The sequence below is a fragment of the Carassius auratus genome, chromosome 50, assembly GCF_003368295.1.
Source record: "Carassius auratus strain Wakin chromosome 50, ASM336829v1, whole genome shotgun sequence".
In the NCBI taxonomy this organism is placed as follows: Eukaryota; Metazoa; Chordata; class Actinopteri; order Cypriniformes; family Cyprinidae; genus Carassius; species Carassius auratus.
Window position 1 is genome coordinate 8,117,808 of NC_039292.1, and position 20,266 is coordinate 8,138,073.

A 20,266-nucleotide genomic window follows, 5' to 3' on the forward strand; every position below is an offset into this window, starting at 1 on the left:
CCAAAAAACAAGTGTATTCTGACATTTATTAAAGTATTCCATTTTTGTAACCTGACATCTACTTTGTGCTGTTTTAAAAGACAGTTTGTACAATTTTGTGCAATATTTGCATATTTTAGGGATTAATTTAATGGTATATTTGTGATTTAAAAAAAAAAAAAAACATAGACTTCTATTAAATGTTCAGCAGCACATTTTTAAATAATCATGAGGCTATTTTTATACAATAAAATGCACAAGTATTTTTATAGTTGAAGATGGTGTAACGATATAGAACCTAAAATATTGTCATAATCAATAAACTTCCTCAATCCCAGTAATATGTTTTGTTGTTGTTGTTTTTGTACATACAGAGAAGCTAACCCCCCCCACCACCACCACCACCCACCCCATTGTCATTGTCCTTGGTGGGGGGGGGGGGGGTGGAACTATGTTTTTTGGCTGTAAATGGTTTAAGAAATAAATTCTTGCAACAAATGTTTAATAACAAACTCTGAAAAATGTGTGCAACTGTTGCAATGTTGCAAACATTAAGCATTAACCTGCATTCATCCATGCATCTGGCCATCAACAAACACCCATTTTCACAATGTGGAGAAGTGCATGATGGGAAAGGACTTTCATGCACTTGTGCAGGTACATTCCTCTCTATTTACAATATCTGCACTTCATTATCACCCATTTCTTCTGCTAAAAAATTCCTTCTATTAATACAATTATTTTTCCTAACTATGACCAAAAGATAAATGTGAACGTACATTATTTACATCAATATATTTGATGGATATCTTGGTTTTTCAGATGTTGCACACTAAAGAATCAGGGATGCAGGTCGAGGCCTTTTCAAGGGGAATTAACAACCTCACAGTAAGTAGATAACTTACTGTTTTTTTTTTTTGTTGTTGTTGTTGTTTTTACTCTACAGTGCCTATTAATAAATTATTATTCTAATATTTTGGTAACTTAAATATACAGTATATATAAAATTATACAATAAAATAATTTAAAAATAAAAACGATGTAATTAAGCAATGTGAATATTGCTGTAGTTTCAAATGAAAAATAACCTATATATATTTATTTATTTATATATATATATATATATATATATATATATATATATACGTATATACATTTATATAATAATAGTTTACATATATTTCTCTAACTGACACTACTTATAGTATTTATTAAATTTATGCATTTAGCAGACCCTTTTATCCAAAGCAACTTACATTGCATTCAAGCTATCAATTTTCTCCTAAAGTGGATTTGAACCCCCAACCTTGCGCTTGCTAACGCAATGCGCTCTCTCTCTCTCTCTCACGCACTGCGCAAAACTCTGCATTTAAACATTCAATAGCAAATACTTAAAAACTAATAACAAAACATACTTAAAGTAGCTGATTCAGAAGCACCAGATTGTCATAGCAAAGTCAGAATTACCTCCTCTCCTAGGTTAACAAAACGGTCGTCCATAAAATATGTTGCTGTTTTGTTCTAAGTAATCTTAAAAATTCCTAAATGCATCTACTTTTGGACGGCCAAATAAAGTGCTTTTGCTTTCTCCTAGATACACACAGCATCTCCCTGACATGTCTGCTTCAACACTAACTGTGGTTACTGAAACCACGCTGACTTTCTTTGCATAAACATTTGGGCGGCATTACGCAAATATTTCCACATAGTGACGTAGACATGAATGAACCGTTTCAGGGGGGCGTGGCAAATTCTTGACTTTAATAAAGAATATCTCTTTGTATTTGAGACTTTAGTCTTTGCAACTTTACATATCTTCTTCATGCACCAAGAGCTTGTAACATCATATGATCCCTTTAAGGCAAAATTATATTTATATTTATATGCACCAATATAACAAAAGCTTAAAAAAAAGTTTTGCTTTTGAAAACACCAGAATTGTTAAAAAGGTCCATGTTACACTTAATGGCCAAATAAAAATCACATCTTAAAACTGCAATATTGCCATTGCTTAAAATTATTATTTTATTGTTTTTTAAGCAACATGATCAAACTAAATATTCAGTATCTCACCCAGCTCTAGTGTCACACATCTGTTACTGAAAAGTTCAGGTTGAACTGCTTAACTAGGTTTAACTTCTGCAGAGCTTCACACTAATCCTGACACCCTCACTTCCTTTCACTTATAGTACTTACTCAGCCAAGACGAGTTGCTGAGAGGAATGAGACGCAGCCAGACCGCCATAGTGTGATCGGCCTGGGTCACATTAATTCCACCGTCCTGCTGAGAGTGTACCTCAACCTAACCCACCTCACCCTCAAAGCTTCAGGACCTGAACTGTGTAACACAAACTTACATAATTCAGCTCAAGAACACGGCTCTACTATTTTTGTTATTGTGTTACTAATTATTTTGGAGGCGTTATGAGGTTATGATGTACTGTATGACAATCAGATCGGAGTTAAAGAGCAAACAAAAAAATGATTGTGTAATATGCAGACAGCACTTTTCGCAAAGCCTTTCTGTCAATAGATGAAATCATCTACCTCAACCATTGTGTTTTTCTTAAAGTATTCGTATAGCCAGTTGAACTGCTGGCTAACTGCATTGCTTGATATACCTCTGTTAAATCCATCCCAAGAGTTAAAAGGGGTTTGTTGTAGTAGGGGGCTTTAAGTTGTGTATGACGACTTGTCCAGTGTCCAATGTGTCCCATAATCCAACCGACAAACACTGTGACAAACTTTAAGAGGTCCTTATTCATATATGTTGAGCTTTAAATGAGCATACTTATCTTAACAGGACTCCAAAGAGGAGAAGAAAACTCAGACCACAGGTTCACTCTCAACCAATACCAAAGAAAGAATAATATTGGTGAGTTATTTTACCTTGCAACATTTTACATGTCAGTGACCATTGACAGCTATTTTATTTGTAGCAAACTGTCATGTTAGAGATGTCAGCGATTTTATTTTAAACAATATTAATAATTTTCTTTGAAAGAAGTCTCTTATACAGGTAAAAAAAAAAATGTATACGGTTACAATATTGTGAAATATTCGTTTTTACTCCAGTCTTCAGTGTCCACATGATCCTTCAGAATTAATTCTAACATACAGTATTGGTTTGCAGTTCAATTATTGTCCACTAACACTGGTGCTGAATTATTAATAATGGTGATTATTATTATTAAGGTAAAAACAGTTAGCTATTTTTTGGGGAAAAAATTGTACTTTTTTTGTCAGGATTCTTTGATTAATAGAAACAATTGATTTAAATAATGTCTATCACTTTTGATTCATTTATGCATCCTTGTTGAATAAATCATTAATGTCTTCTCTCCTTTTTTTGTATTTATTGACCGTGTAAAACTATTCAGTTTAAAACATTCAAACATTACAAAGTCCCTTTAAATCAATTAGCATCCTTACTGAATAAAATATAAATTTCTTAAAAAATTAAGTAAAATATAAATTATATATATTATAGAATCTGACTTTTGGTGAGTTAAAGCAAATTTTGAAGAAACAGTTAATTGAAAATGCAGTATTGTAATTATCTATCAATATTTCCAGTTTATAAGGGAAACCACACTTTGAACTAGACCGGCTGGACTGATGCAAACAGATCTCCAGTAAGCCAAAACCAGCATTTTCAGAACCTTATGGGCTAAACCCAACCTCACCAGACCTCATCCAGAACAAAGGAGTGTCTGCTTTTCAGGGAACCGAAGAACAAGTTCCACCCAAGTCCTTCAACCCTGAGTGACATCTTTCTGATGACCTACTTCATCCTGCACAGCAGCAATCTTACCGACATGTTCAACTGCACGGCAATGACCCCAGAACAGAAGATCCGGCTGGGTGCCCACTGGGTCTGGGATCAGCCGAGCAAGAACCCCCAAATCCAGATGGTGGCCCAGGTTCTCTTATAATGCCTCTCTGTGCAGTGGTCACTGGTCTATTAAAACGCACCACATATTAAAGTTTCTTTGGAGTTTCCATATGTTTTATTCAAAACAAAACTTGAAATCGAGGGATTGTGAGGTCATTGGCAGGCGACACATTGACACTCTGGACACGGTCAAAAATTAGTTCAGATACACTAGTTAAAATATACTCATTTCTCTGGATTTAGACATTCTTCAAAACATTTGGGATATGCAAGTCAGCAAAATATATGTTTTTGTTTTGTTTTTTGTGGATATTTTAATTAAAAGAAAAAAAAACTTACGTATTGTGCCTTTAACCCCTTTAGGATTAAATAATTAGTTTATCGGGTAAAATAAAGATGCAATCAGCAGACTAATCTCTAATTCAATAATCCAGCCAACATGCACCAGCCTTTCATTAATCAACAACAAATTACTTTAGTTTTGCAGAAATAGCAGAGATTCCCCTTTCCTTACCTTTGACTGTTGACGTTAGTAACATGTTTTATGTTGGTAATAATTTTACCACCAACGCATATGACTTAATATTTTAGTTTTCATGACTTAAAGTGTATTATATATAAATAATGAGACAATAATGATTGGTTAATAATAATCATGGTTTCACTGAATAAAATAGCCTACATAATGTTGGTAATACAAAATAAACAATTTTCGTTAGCCTATGTGCCTCCAAAGGGCACCAAAGGCCAGATAATTGCTGTTGTTACACTTATGGGACGATCAAAACCTTGTTTAATAATGACCAAACCTTTAACTCAAATATCCATTTAAATTTAGGCCACCTAATTGCGATAGGAATGTTACAGCCTCTTTTTTTTTTTTTTCAACAAAAACGTTGACATCACAATCCTTACCAAAAGTAACCATGGTTTTATTACAGTAAAACTGCCTATATTTATTTTGAGTGATTTCTGAATGCTTGAGACTAAAAAAGTCGATCAGACAACTGTATTAAAAAAAATCATAACCATAGGTAACTGTCTCTAGAGCTATATTTGTAATTTATTAATACAATTTATTTATCTACTTTTATGTTTTATTAAAGTTCTATTATAACGCCCCAAAGTAGTTTTTAAATTAGGCACGGTCACTTTTAAAGAAAATGCATCCATCGTAATGATACACATCTGATTTTCTCTCAACTGTTTTCTTTTCACACTTACCTAACCGTTTTTTCGAAAACACTTACCAAGATGAGTATTTTGAAATATTTTGTATGCATTTGTCAGTACAAAAGCAAGAGTTGTTTCTTTATTTAGAGAAGCACATTGTTTTTGTTATGACTATACACAAATAAAGTAGACCCTTTGCAGTTTCATATGATATCTTATTTTTATCTGTACGATCAAAAATGTCATTTTTAGTTCTTTTCACGGTCATCAAGAAAATAGGAGATGGACAACACCAGTGCTGGCTTCGACCCCAGTTGGTTATTACGGTTTAAAATTAGTCAGAGCTATGCATCTTTATATTTACAAGTAAATCTCCATATTATGCTTCAGCTACTTTTTTTCCCTTATTTTTTGTACACTTATTTTTATGAACCAACATCTTGCAAAACATGTATATACTGTAGTGCAAAGACATGTTTTGCCTTATAAAACTTTAGTATGACTGAGTTTTAAAGCATGACAAGTACAAAACAAAACCAAAAGACAGAACAAACTTGGATGGGATCAAAAGATAAAAAAAAACTATAAAAAATAATTTTAAAATGGCCAATAAATTTTTTTTTTTTTAGAAATTTCCTCCCATATCTCACTCAGCTCTTTCATTAAGGGTTTCCGAGTCTTAAAGGTATATTTCACCCCAAAATTACCTCACCTTACCCTCATGTCATTCTAAACCTGTTGGAGTTACTTTCTTATTTTAAACTTAAAAGATATTTTGAAGATTGCTGGTAAACAAACAGTTGGTGGTTGCCATTGAATTCAATATTAGGAAAAAAAAAATACCATGGAAGTCAATGGCAACCACTGTTTGATTGGCATCTTTGTTTGTGGCGGTGCTGTCGAATCCATTTCATAAATGTCTGTTTGTAACGCCTGTGCTGACATTGCGACTGAATATATGTAAATATTTGGGCGGGCAAAGCAGAGAAAGGGGAGGTAACAATTCTCCTTACAACGAGGAGATTCAAGATCAGCCCGTTTGAGCTTCCATTTTCTCAAAAGGCAGAGAAAGATAGAAAAATCTCAATTTACACCGATTCAAATTTCTAGAAACTTGGGCACCATATACAGGCTAGGAGAACTCATATTAATGTAAAAAAAAAAACCTCAAAGGGGAAATTTTCATGTCATAGGACCTTTAAGTGACGATTTTTTGCAGAATGCAACGCGGCACCCAAGCCCTATAAAGATGTAATTTTTTGTTCAGATTAAAAGGTTATGACATTGTATGTCACAATTGTAAACTGAACTTTTAAAGCAGGTTCTAATATATGGTCTTTTTATAAAATATATTTTGTGTGTTATATATTTAACTAAAGGATCCAGCAAGCACTTTAATTCCCAACACCCCTACACTACTTTGCACAAAAATTGTTCAATAACCTTGAATGAGTAGTGTTACCAGGACTGATTGCAAATGCAGATCCCACTGTGGTCTAGTTAAATCATGTTTATTTACTCATTCCTAAGGTTTGCATATGGTGTAGTGTTCTTACAACGTTCTACCGAATTTTGCTATAAGTTTGATTGCATCACATAATTGCTGTTAATAGTGGTCATCGTCTGTCTGATTAAGTCTTTGATTTTTCCGGACACTTCTGCCACACGTACAAATAGAAAATCACTGATAAATATTGTGGAAAATTAGTTTTCTGTAAAATTGACCTGCAATGTTTTGTATTGTAAAAATCGCTATGCAAATAAACTTGAATTGAGTTCTTAAATGACAACTTTCCTAAAAATATCCTATTCCTAAAATAAGAAATATCCCAATACATAACCTTGCTGACAGTATCGCAACATATTGACAGATTTGGCATTTGTTACACCCAGTGTTGGGGAGTAACTAGTTACATGTAACGGCGTTACGTAATTTAATTACAAAATTTATGTAACTAATTAGTTACAATTACTAAGAAAAAAATTGTAAATAAATTAGTTAATTATGGAATTTTTAACGATTACAAAGGGGATTACATTTGAATATTTACACACATCCACATACAGATTTAACTGATTTCTTTCCCAAATTGCACTGACTATTCTGAGACATACGCCCTAATAATTTTCGGGATGCGGAAATACAGTCTGGTTTGTAGAATCCAGTCATAAAAACGGAATGCCTAACGCGGACGGAATATGCCACATTTTGGATAAATCAAAGGCCAGTACACTTGAATCAAAACATGACATGGACTAGTGTCTGTGAATATCAAGCCCCCAAAATGCAATATATGACTCCTGCACGTTCTGTGTGTCAGTAGAAATCAGTCGTGGACTGGACACCGGGAGAACCGGTACAATTCCCGGTGGCCTGGCAGCTTCCTCAATCTGGCCCGCTATTTTAATATCATTATTGTATATTTTCCTGCCGAATGTACTAAAGCGATCATTAGCGAATCCGCCATTTGATAAATCTCTAATAAATCTGTTAGTCATGTCTCGCGCGCTCTCCGCGCCTCCGCCAAACGGTTTGGTTCGGTTTGCGAGAGAGAGAAAAGAGTGGACTGTGGAAGCGCACAGCTGGAGCAGAGAAGCAGAACTACTGTTCAGGGATTCAGGTCAGTTTCATCTGTAAAGGTGCTTTTTTGTCTTTGTTTTTCTGTTTATTTAATCAAGCAGCAGCACGTTGCTCATCAGTCATCACTCAAAATACTATATAAAGGACATCATTATTATCTGTTGTTACTGCTGTTACAGTAGTAATTTAGCAGAAAAATAATCAGATTTTTTGGGGAAGCTACGACAGACAACAACACAACCCTTACGAAAATTAACGTTTTATTATTTTACTATAAATCCAGTGAAAATGGTTACTATTGTTTAACTGTTGTAACCAAAAATGTAAAATTTTACAAATTTAAAAATACAAATCCATTTGCAAAAAAAACAAAACAAGGTAACTACTTTTATATAGGCTAATAAAAGCATGGTAAATTTGTAAGGGAAAAACATGACTCGTGTACAGTATTAGGATTTTTCTATGCAATACTCTACAATAGTACAATATATTTAAAGTAGGGATGCACCGAAATTTCGGCCACCGAAAATTATCGGCCGAAAATGGCCTTTTCGGTTTTCGGCCGATAGACTTTTATCACCGAAACAGCACGGCCGAAATGTTGTGATGATGCAAGCAGAAACCACGACCTGCACGTGCACCAGCATAGCGCAGACCACGAGCTCCACGCGACATTCACTTAACACCAGTGAGAACATTCTCTTCTTATAGCACTAAATAGGGATGCACCGAAATGAAAATTCTTGGCCGAAACCGAAAACCGAAAAAGAGAAAACCAAGGCCGAAAACCGAACCGAAACACCGAAAGAAAATATGCCAATTATTAGTACCGTTGCATTTATTGCTATGACCGTGTACTAACTTACTAAAATTAAGACATTGCAATTGCATAAATTAATATTAAAGTTTCAAAAATAATTACAATTACATAACTTATTTTAAAAAAAAATACATAATTACAAATGATGCAAATATTTATTAAGCACATTGCAACAATGCACAGTAGAAAATAAAATTCAAACTAAAAATGTATCCCACTCGTGTATATTTAATAATAATGTACAGGCCTACTGGCTGCAGAAAGGTTTTAAAATGAACAGTTCTCTCATAAAAACAAAGTGCATTTAGGTGAAGTGCATTTGAAATTGTTCTATGTAGGACTAGAAAGTGCATTACTTCTCCAGTTGGCAAGACTGTTATCACTTCTGGGGATGGGGACTTCAGACAGATAACCATCTAGCTGTTGAGCAGTTGAGCTTGTCATCTGCCTGACATTTGAGAAATATTTGAGAGAGTGTATTTAAATAGGGCAGGGCATAAATAAACATTTTTATCAAATTAAAGCAGAAATCTAGCATTAAATCTAGCATAAATATGGCTACAATCTGATATTATGTATGTATATATGTTTGTGTGTGTGTGTATTGTAGCCTAAGAACAAAATAGCCGACCTATTATTATTATTTGAGGCACTTTCTTGCAGAATTCCACTGAACATATCAGACAACGATGGTGCATGCCACTCATCTGGTGCACAGACGAGTCTTTTTTCTGCGCTCTGATCTGTCTCCTGCACTTGGCGCTTCTCCGTCTCCACGCCGGTTCTCCGCATCCAGCGCGGCCTGGATCATTTCTCGTGCGCGCTGCCTTATTTCCGCATCCAAGTAATGGTCTTTATAACGCGGATCAAGCACATTCGCGATGAAGTGCAGAGGATCCGAAAAGATCTCAGTGAGACGTGTGCTCACAGACTTTATAAGACTGTACTTTTCTTTGTTTTTACTTCGTGGTCCGTCTTAATCTCTTTAGGAGACGCTTTAGTGCTATAAGAAGAGAATGTTCTCACTGGTGTTAAGTGAATGTCGCGTGGAGCTCGTGGTCTGCGCTATGCTGGTGCACGTGCAGGTCGTGGTTTCTGCTTGCATCATCACAACATTTCGGCCGTGCTGTTTCGGTGATAAAAGTCTATCGGCCGAAAACCGAAAAGGCCATTTTCGGCCGATAATTTTCGGTGGCCGAAATTTCGGTGCATCCCTAGCACTAAAGCGTCTCCTAAAGAGATTAAGACGGACCACGAAGTAAAAACAAAGAAAAGTACAGTCTTATAAAGTCTGTGAGCACACGTCTCACTGAGATCTTTTCGGATCCTCTGCACTTCATCGCGAATGTGCTTGATCCGCGTTATAAAGACCATTACTTGGATGCGGAAATAAGGCAGCGCGCACGAGAAATGATCCAGGCCGCGCTGGATGCGGAGAACCGGCGTGGAGACGGAGAAGCGCCAAGTGCAGGAGACAGATCAGAGGGTAGAAAAGACTCGTCTCTGCACCAGATGAGTGGCATGCACCATCGCTGTCTGATATGTTCAGTGGAATTCTGCAAGAAAGTGCCTCAAATAATAATAATAGGTCGGCTATTTTGTTCTTAGGCTACAATACACACACACACAAACATATATACATACATAATATCAGATTGTAGCCATATTTATGCTAGATTTAATGCTAGATTTCTGCTTTAATTTGATAAAAATGTTTATTTATGCCCTGGCCCTATTTAAACACACTCTCTCAAATATTTCTCAAATGTCAGGCAGATGACAAGCTCAACAGCTAGATGGTTATCTGTCTGAAGTCCCCATCCCCAGAAGTGATAACAGTCTTGCCAACTGGAGAAGTAATGCACTTTCTAGTCCTACATAGAAAAATTTCAAATGCACTTCACCTAAATGCACTTTGTTTTTATGAGAGAACGGTTCATTTTAAAACCTTTCTGCAGCCAGTAGGCCTGTTACATTATTATTAAATATACACGAGTGGGATACATTTTTAGTTTGAATTTTATTTTCTACTGTGCATTGTTGCAATGTGCTTAATAAATATTTGCATCATTTGTAATTATGTATTTTTTTTTTAAATAAGTTATGTAATTGTAATTATTTTTGAAACTTTAATATTAATTTATGCAATTGCAATGTCTTAATTTTAGTAAAGTTAGTAACACGGTCATAGCAATAAATGCAACGGTACTAATAATTGGCATATTTTCTTTCGGTGTTTCGGTTTCGGTTTTCGGCCTTGGTTTTCTCTTTTCGGTTTCGGCCAAGAATTTTCATTTCGGTGCATCCCTAATTTAAAGTATAATTTTTGTTCAATCTTGAGTATTAAAGTCATGAGATGGATAACGGGGCAAAATAAAGAGACTGGAGAAAAATGGACTCGAAGGTGCAGTTCAGGAGAGAACTTTTAATTATTTTGCATGTCCCCAAATTAAAGATTTACACCTTTTTTATGTCAGGTCCATACGAAAAATAGTTTTGTCCATGAATTGGTTTGTATGAGTTTGAATTTTCCCAACACTGGTTACACCATGTCATCAGATTGGTCACATCTTGTCATTACTCTTTTGGTATTGTCTGTTGCATTCAAACTGGACCAGAGTTTGTTTGGAAGTGGACGGAGACCCATCTTTTTAGTGATCTTTATCCACTTGTTTGGTGTGCGTACCAGAGTTTGGATGCCAGCATTTACACTCAAATGTACCATACTAACAGCAATCACACTAGTGTTTTTAATCTAACCAAACATTACGTGCAAGTGCACCCTTAACTGAATCTGATTTTAACAAAAAATAAAATCAAAAAATAAGTGCCAGACACCAACTCTCCAAATAGTTTTTTATTATTTGAGGCTGCTGGGGAGACAGACCCGAAAGCCTTCCAAACAGTTTAAGCAAACAGGAAAAATGTGCCATATGAATAAAGCACTGAATTGAAGAGATCTCCTGCAAGTATTATGCAAAATGCCCATGACCACTTCAATGACCACGTCTCCCACATCCACGACCCCGTCCACGATCACATCCCTGACCGCTTCCCTGACCTTGACCGCTACCCTGACCGCTTCCCTGTCCCTGACCGCTCCCTGTCCGCTACCCTGTCCCTGACCGCTACCCTGTCCCTGACCTTGACCGCTACCCTGACCACTTCCCTGTCCCTGACCGCTTCCCTGTCCCTGACCTTGACCGCTTCCCTGTCCGCTTCCCTGTCCCTGACCTTGACCGCTTCCCTGTCCCTGACCTTGACCGCTTCCCTGTCCCTGACCTTGACCGCTTCCCTGTCCGCTTCCCTGTCCCTGACCTTGACCGCTACCCTGACCGCTTCCCTGTCCCTGACCTTGACCGCTTCCCTGTCCCTGACCGCTTCCCTGTCCCTGACCGCTTCCCTGTCCCTGACCGCTTCCCTGTCCCTGACCTTGACCGCTACCCTGACCCTGTCCGCTTCCCTGTCCCTGTCCGCTTCCCTGTCCCTGACCTTGACCGCTACCCTGTCCGCTTCCCTGTCCCTGTCCGCTTCCCTGTCCCTGACCTTGACCGCTACCCTGTCCGCTTCCCTGTCCCTGTCCGCTTCCCTGTCCCTGACCTTGACCGCTACCCTGTCCGCTTCCCTGTCCCTGTCCGCTTCCCTGTCCGCTTCCCTGACCATAGCCGCTTCCCTGACCTTGACCGTAACCACTACCCTGACCGTAACCACTACCCTGACCATAGCCGCTACCCTGACCATAGCCGCTACCCTGACCATAGCCGCTACCCTGACCATAGCCGCTACCCTGACCATAGCCGCTTCCCTGACCTTGACCGTAACCGCTACCCTGACCATGACCGTAACCACTGCCCTGACCGTAGCCGCTTCCCTGACCGCTACCCTGACCTTGACCGTAACCGCTACCCTGACCGCTACCCTGACCTTGACCGTAGCCGCTTCCCTGACCGTAGCCGCTTCCCTGACCGTAGCCGCTTCCCTGACCGTAGCCGCTTCCCTGACCTTGACCATAACCGCTTCCCTGACCATAGCCGCTTCCCTGACCGTAACCGCTACCCTGACCTTGACCATAACCACTTCCCTGACCGCTTCCCTGACCACTTTCCGGGCCGCTTCCCTGATCACTTTGCTGATCACTTTGCTGATCACTTTGCTGATCACTTTGCTGATCACTTTGCTGATCACTTTGCTGATCACTTGGTTCACTACATACATGGCCACAGGTGGTTGGGCAACATTTCTGTGCGGCAGGACACTGGCCATCATGGAAACAGAGGTCAGCACATTCTGGAACACTCTTTAGTTTGGGACACTGACCCGGCTTCACTGCATGGACACAGATAGCAACAGTTAGTCTGTAGGTCTATACAGACTAACTGTAACAGTTAGGCTGTATGCCACTTCAAAATACAGAAACAAGCATGAACAAATTTTACCAACAGAGTAAGTTTAAATTACTCCATTTTGTAAAGCCATCCTGCATTTAAAACCATCCAAAGGGATTAAAAGGTGGGCTATGCACTTTCAAAAATGCTTTAGAAAGCCAAGTTGGGCAGTGGCAAAAAAACTTGTAGCCAATCAGCAGGAAGGGGCATGTCTACTCATGAATGGGGAGGAGAGATCACTTGGTGCATATCACTGACATTAGACGAGCGACAGATGTTGGATTAAAAACGAATAAGCCAGAGGAAAACATCTGCGGAACAAAAGGATACTTAAGATAACGCAAGTAGGACCCTTGTAAATTTTGGATCAGCTTTCCAGCGCTGGAGAGAACAAATAGCTATGCACCTGTGGGCAGAGCTATTAAAATAGAGGCAGGACCCTTTTTGGGGAAGGGACTTTTTTTTTTAATCAGTATTGGCTACCCGAAGTCACTTAACCAATATTTAATTCAAACCTACTTGTGATAAAGGCAATATCCCAAAACGATGACCAATACCTGTATAAGGAGCTGTACAGTAATGTCCACTTCCATTGCCGCAGCACTTCTCATCATTGGGACAGTCAGAGTCACGGTTACAGGACCCATTAAACAAGCTTCCAGATGTTTGAGGTGGACACTCTCCTGGCTTTGCTGTTATAAAGACATGTCAAAGAGCATCACTGAGGGCACTTCCATTCACTTAGTGAGATCAAGAAAAATCTTACTTTTCCAGGTCAAATACTACAATCAGGCCCCACCCATCTACCAACCAAGGAAATGTGAAAAATTAAACCAATAACTGTTTTGGTAAGCCTTTTCTAGCAGGTTTCGGAGAAAATGAGAGCATCGGTTTTTTTGCTCTTAGTGATGTGGCAAACCAAAGCAGGGACCGGATTCACAAATCTTAAACACAACTTATGATAAATTCCAAGAAGTTCGTGATTCTGAAGTGCAACGGAGTTCTCATGTTCTGAACACCTTAATTCTTAATGAGTGAACACGAGAAGCACTGATAAACATCATTTTGCACTTCCTGCAGATTAACCCTATAAATCAAGAACACAATTTGTGGGAGTTTGACTAGTCAGCTTGCATTTTAATGCAGTGTTCTTGAACTGCTACTAATCCAGTCCATTCATGCACTGAATACGGCCAAAGACCGTTGCATTTATAAAATTAAAGCTCCTATCCGACTCATTTTTAGAGTTCCTATGGAGTTTTGAAGTCTGCAAAAAGGAGCATCACACATAGGCTAATGGTTACCAATCATGGTTTACATTAACAATAACCGGGAGCTCTTCAGATAACTTATGCACATCCCGATTAAGGGTTAACTTACGTAGCTAGCGTTGTAGTGAATAGATACACTTCAAATAACCCAATAAATTCATTAAAGTCTTACTGTTTGGGATTCAAGAATTCTGGGGCAGTCCTAGTTTTGTGATTATTAACGTGTATTCAAGTTTTGGCTCACGTTTGTTTAAATAGGAATACCCAAGTTTTAATATTATCTGCTTAAGGCTTACATTGAATTTACAGGTGTTTATTTTGTAGACCGTAGCATCCATTAACAAACTCTCTGGAAACAGGCTGCACACACAGGCTCGCAGTCAAAAGCAACATCATGCATGTCCTCCAGAGCGGTCTCAATCAGGAAAACGACCTCATCGGGTCAGCATGACCATTAGAATCACTAGACAGTAACCAGCCACTAGACACACAAGTCTTGCCCTGGAGGTACAATGTGCTGCAGAGTTTAGCTCCAACCCTGATCCGTCACCTACCTGTGATTTTCTAACGATCCTAAACACATTGATTAGCATGCTCATGTGTTTGATAAAGGTTAGGCCTAAACTCCGTAGGAAAGTGCATCTCTAGGTCCAGATTTGAGGATCCCTGTACTAGAGGATCACTGGGGGAGGCCAGGAGTGCAATTTGTCAAATCAGGGACTACACAAGGAGTCTTCAACCTTAATACAAAGCTTACATTGAACTGCGGCAAATCAAAAGGGTTTCAAAACCGAATACTCATCCCTAAACTGTTAGCTTCAAAATACCTTAATCCCTTATTTTTTTGCATTTCTTTAACAAGTTAACAGATTTTCTCACCTGTAGTTTGTCCTTGAATAACATCTGTCAGGCTCAAGTATCCAGAAAGACAACATAATACAGCAATCAATGAGAAGTACAATCGAGCTGTCATCGTCCCAACCTGCGATCTCATAATGATCCCTACTAGAAAATGCACTGAATTGAGGTGTGGACAACAATGCACACAAATAATAATGTGACTGCAATAGAAACTGCTGTAAAAATGGGGTTTTAAAGAGCCAAGGAGATCAGGTCAACTCCAACCCTGATCAAACTCACCTGATCTGGAAGATCTTGATTAGCTTGTTCAGATGTGTTTGATTGAGGTGTTGGACAATATGAAGACTGCAGTGCTTTCACGCCATGTCATAATAATTAAGATAGTCTAATCACAAGAGGATTGTGTGTTTCTATGGTAACACTATCAACTGCAAACTGAAGATGCAGTGGTCAGCAGGTACAGCGTCTACTGCCACATAAAACTCTGTGCTATCGTCTAATGAGCTACTGATAATGAAAACTGCTCAGAATTAAATACTGAGGTTGTTTCAGAAATGTTTCAGAGGTTGTTTCAGAAATGAGTGTGCTCTATAGCCTCAATGCATTTATATATATATATATATATATATATATATATATATATATATATATATATATATATACATTCAATATATATAATATATATAAACATTTTTTGGAGATGAAGTGAAAACTCTGAGTATGTTAACCCTGAAATGAGGGGAAACTCTGGGTTTTCCATTTCAGAATGGGAGGTTTGTCAAACCAGAGAAAGCAGGGATACTCATGACTGTTTCTGAAAAAGAGGTAACTTACTCAACAGTAACATACTCCGAGTCAGTTTCTGTGATAACTTACTCTACGAACCTAACCTGGTCGGGAACAGGTTTTCTTCGTAAATCCAGAGTTTCTTGCGGTCTCCTCCCAAAAGCGTATAAGCGATATTTAAATACCTCATTCACTTTGCAAAAATTATTTTCTTACGGAGTACAAATATCTGACGTTGAGATGCAGTTTGTGTAGATAAAATTTTTACAATTGTATAAGGTATTTAGTTTCCTCGGGGGAAAACAAGTGCATTTAAGTACAGTTTACGTGAAATGTAAAATTGTCTGCCATAAGGTAAGAAAAATGTTCTTAATTCAAACAGAAACAAGCATATTTTGAATTTCTTACTCTACTGGCAGATAATTAGCAAAATAAGCAAAAAAGCATTTTGATTTAAGAATATATTGATATTTTGACTGGAAACAAGAGAAAAATTCTAAGAAAAGCATTTTTTTTGCAGTGAACGTTCTTTAAACATATTTTCATCATGCAGACATGGTCAAAGTGACAAAAATGGTCTCTCCTTTAACACGGGATCCCATAGACGAGGAGGCTGAATACATTTGTAGAGGTTTTTTTGTTGTTGTTGTTTTTGTTTTTTTGTTTGTCGTGGGATAGGTTACCATCAAAATGAATATCAATTCATTTATTTAACCTTTTTACCTATGATTATTATAACAGTCTTGTTGGGAATTGAAATATTATTCAGTTATTATACAAAAATCATATACGTTGCATAAACAAGCACATCAATCAGATTAATACAAAAGGCCTTTTTACACCAATGATGCAATTTAAATTTTAGCTTTTTTTTTTGAGTGTTACAAAGAGATACCCAAAGAGATAAACTTTATAAAAGTTAGGACTCATCCACACCCTCCTAAAATGGCTCATTCTAACATGCCTCCACGTCTATGTCACAATGTGGGGAGATTTGCATAATGCTGCCCAAATGTTCATGCAAAGAAAGAAGAAGTAACCTTTGATTCTTGCTGTTACCAAGACAAGACAATGCATCCATTATAATGATACACATCTGATTTCTCTCAACTGTTTATTTCACACTTAACTAACAGTTTTTTTCGATCACACTTTCCAAGATGGGCATTTTGACATATTTTGTATGTATTTGTCAGTCCAAAAGCAAGAGTTGTTTCTTTATAAACAGAGAAGAAGATTTAGAAAAGCACATTGTTTTATGACTATACGCAAATAATAGTAGACCCTTTGCAGTTTCATATATCATCTTATTTTTATCTGTATGATCAAAAATGTCATATTTTTAGTTCTTTTCACGGTCATCAAGAAAAAATGGCCAAAAAAAAAATAATATTGCTTAAAAATTTCCTCCACATATCTCACTCAGCTCTTTCATTTAGGGTTTCCATTGATCAGCAAACAGACTCACTCCGAGTCTTAAAGGGATAGTTCACACAAAAATGAAATTCTGTCATCATTTACTTACCCTCATGTCGTTCCAAACCTGTAGGAGTTGCTTCTTATATTGAACTTAAAAGATATTTTGAAGACTGCTGGTAATCAAACAGTTGGTGGTTATTAGGGTGTTGTCATTATTATGGGTATTAGCTTATGTCAGCATTAATATCGCTGTTAGTAATGAAGGTTGAAAATTGTCCCTGTTCGTGTACAAAGCTGAATTGTGCCGTCATTAGGGCTTTTGTGATAACGTCCACCACTGGACCATGGCGAGGATGTCCCATGTGAAGAGGGCCTCACCCGAGGCGAGCGGTAGGGTCACAGCGCATTGCCCCTGCAGCTGTCTCTCATTTTGGGACTGTTTTGTGCAGTTGGGGCAGTGCTCGTGTCGTGGATTCTGTGATTCCAAGCAAAACATTTTGAATACAAAAAGCAAACCTGTGAAATCCAAGTGGAAAGGCTCGACAGCTGTATTTATTTTATTGTTTTATAATGGTTTTGTTTTCTTTAGGAATCCTGTAAGCACTTTTTAATTGTTATTAAGATGTCATTTTTTGTTCAGATCAAAATTTTATGACATTGTATGTCACAATTGTAAACTGAAACTGAACTTTTAAAGCATGTTCTAATAATATACAGGTCCTTCTAAACAATTAGCATATTGTGATAAAGTTCATTATTTTCCATAATGTAATGAAAAAAATTAAACTTTCATATATTTTAGATTCATTGCACACCAACTGAAATATTTCAGGTCTTTTATTGTTTTAATACTGATGATTTTGGCATACAGCTCATGAAAACCCAAAATTCCTATCTCAAAAAATTAGCATATTTCATCCGACGAATAAAAGAAAAGTGTTTTTAATACAAAAAAAGTCAAACTTCAAATAATTATGTTCAGTTATGCACTCAATACTTGGTCGGGAATCCTTTTGCAGAAATGACTGCTTCAATGCGGCGTGGCATGGAGGCAATCAGCCTGTGGCACTGCTGAAGTGTTATGGAGGCCCAGGATGCTTCGATAGCGGCCTTAAGCTCATCCAGAGTGTTGGGTCTTGCGTCTCTCAACTTTCTCTTCACAATATCCCACAGATTCTCTATGGGGTTCAGGTCAGGAGAGTTGGCAGGCCAATTGAGCACAGTAATACCATGGTCAGTAAACCATTTACCAGTGGTTTTGGCACTGTGAGCAGGTGCCAGGTCGTGCTGAAAAACAATATCTTCATCTCCATAAAGCTTTTCAGCAGATGGAAGCATGAAGTGCTCCAAAATCTCCTTATAACTAGCTGCATTGACCCTGCCCTTAATAAAACACAGTGGACCAACACCAGCAGCTGACATGGCACCCCAGACCATCACTTACTGTGGGTATTTGACACTGGACTTCAGGCATTTTGGCATTTCCTTCTCCCCAGTCTTCCTCTAGACTCTGGCACCTTGATTTCCGAATGACATGCAAAATTTGCTTTCATCCGAAAAAAGTACTTTGGACCACTGAGCAACAGTCCAGTGCTGCTTCTCTGTAGCCCATTTCCTGCACACGCCTGTGTACGGTGGCTCTGGATGTTTCTACTCCAGACTCAGTCCACTGCTTCCGCAGGTCCCCCAAGGTCTGGAATCGGTCCTTCTCCACAATCTTCCTCAGGGTCCGGTCACCTCTTCTCGTTGTGCAGCGTTTTTTGCCACACTTTTTCTTTCCCACAGACTTCCCACTGAGGTGCCTTGATACAGCACTCTGGGAACAGCCTATTCGTTCAGAAATTTCTTTCTGTGGCTTACCCTCTCGCTTGGGGGTGTCAGTGATGGCCTTCTGGACAGCAGTCAGGTCGGCAGTCTTACCCATGATTGCGGTTTTGAGTAATGAACCAGGCTGGGAGTTTTTAAAAACCTGAGGAATCTTTTGCAGGTGTTTAGCGTTAGGGAAGTCGTGGCCTAATGGTTAGAGCGTTGGACTCCCAATCGAGGGGTTGTGAGTTCGAGTCTCGGGCCGGTAGTGCATGAACAGCTCTCTCTACACCTTCAATACCACGACTTAGGTGCCCTTGAGCAAGGCATCGAACCCCCAACTGCTCCCCAGGCGCCGCAGCATAAATGGCTGCCCACTGCTCTGGGTGTGTGCTCACAGTGTGTGTGTGTGTGTTCACTGCTCTGTGTGTGTGCATTTCGGATGGGTTAAATGCAGAGCACGAATTCTGAGTATGGGTCACCATACTTGGCTGAATGTCACTTTCACTTTAATTAGTTGATTCAGATGATTAGGTTAATAGCTCGTTTAGAGAACCTATTCCATGAATAGCCATGATATGCTAATTTTTTGAGATAGGAATTTTGGGTTTTCATGAGCTGTATGCCAAAATCATTAAAACAATAAAAGACCTGGAATATTTCAGTTGGTGTGCATATTTTATGAACCTAAAATATATGAAAGTTTATTTTTTATCATTACATTATGGAAAATAATGAACTTTATCACAATATGCTAATTTTTTTGAGAAGGACCTGTATATGGTCTTTTTTTATAAAATAAATTTTATATGTATTATACATTTAACTAAAGGATACTGCAAGCACTTTAATTCCCAACACCCCTACCCTACTTTACTCATACAGCACATAAATTGTTCAATAACCTTGACTGTTAAATGCAGATCCCACTGTGGTCTGGTTAAATCATCATTTACTTATTCCTAACGTTTGCATATGGTGGTGTGTTCTTACAACACAGATCTACCAAATTTTGCTATATCACATAATATAATTTGCGTTAATAGTGGTCATCGTCTGTTTGATTAAGTCTTTGATTTTTCTGTACACTTCTGCCATATGTACAGAAATTGACAGTCACCACTGATAAGCTACTACTAAATATTGTAGAAAATTTGTTTTTCATAAAATTTATTTGCAATGATTTGTGTTGTAAAAAGCGCTATGCACACTGGACAGGTCAGGGAGGATATAGAGCTCTGAGGTACAGGCACATGTCCTTCCTTGGTAGATTTGCGCTGCCCACTGTCA

The 20,266-nt window shown here is 38.1% G+C and overlaps 1 protein-coding gene and 1 long non-coding RNA gene across 2 annotated transcripts; one reads left to right on the forward strand and one right to left on the reverse strand.

The window, feature by feature from the left end:
* The first annotated feature begins 798 nt into the window (after positions 1-798).
* On the forward strand, positions 799-4,066 carry LOC113066847 (uncharacterized). Its single transcript, XR_003279225.1, has 3 exons — positions 799-867; positions 2,783-2,854; positions 3,556-4,066. It is a non-coding gene; the product is annotated as an uncharacterized LOC113066847 (long non-coding RNA).
* Positions 4,067-11,355: 7,289 nt separating this feature from the next.
* Positions 11,356-15,172, reverse strand: LOC113066395 (fibroin heavy chain-like). The gene is made up of 5 exons (XM_026238300.1): positions 14,984-15,172; positions 13,391-13,525; positions 12,646-12,774; positions 12,013-12,597; positions 11,356-11,411 (listed from the first exon to the last, which is right to left on the reverse strand). Exons 1-5 carry the CDS (start codon positions 15,096-15,098, stop codon positions 11,356-11,358), a joined length of 1,020 nt encoding a protein of 339 aa, XP_026094085.1. The 5' UTR covers positions 15,099-15,172.
* Between the last annotated feature and the right edge of the window lie 5,094 nt (positions 15,173-20,266).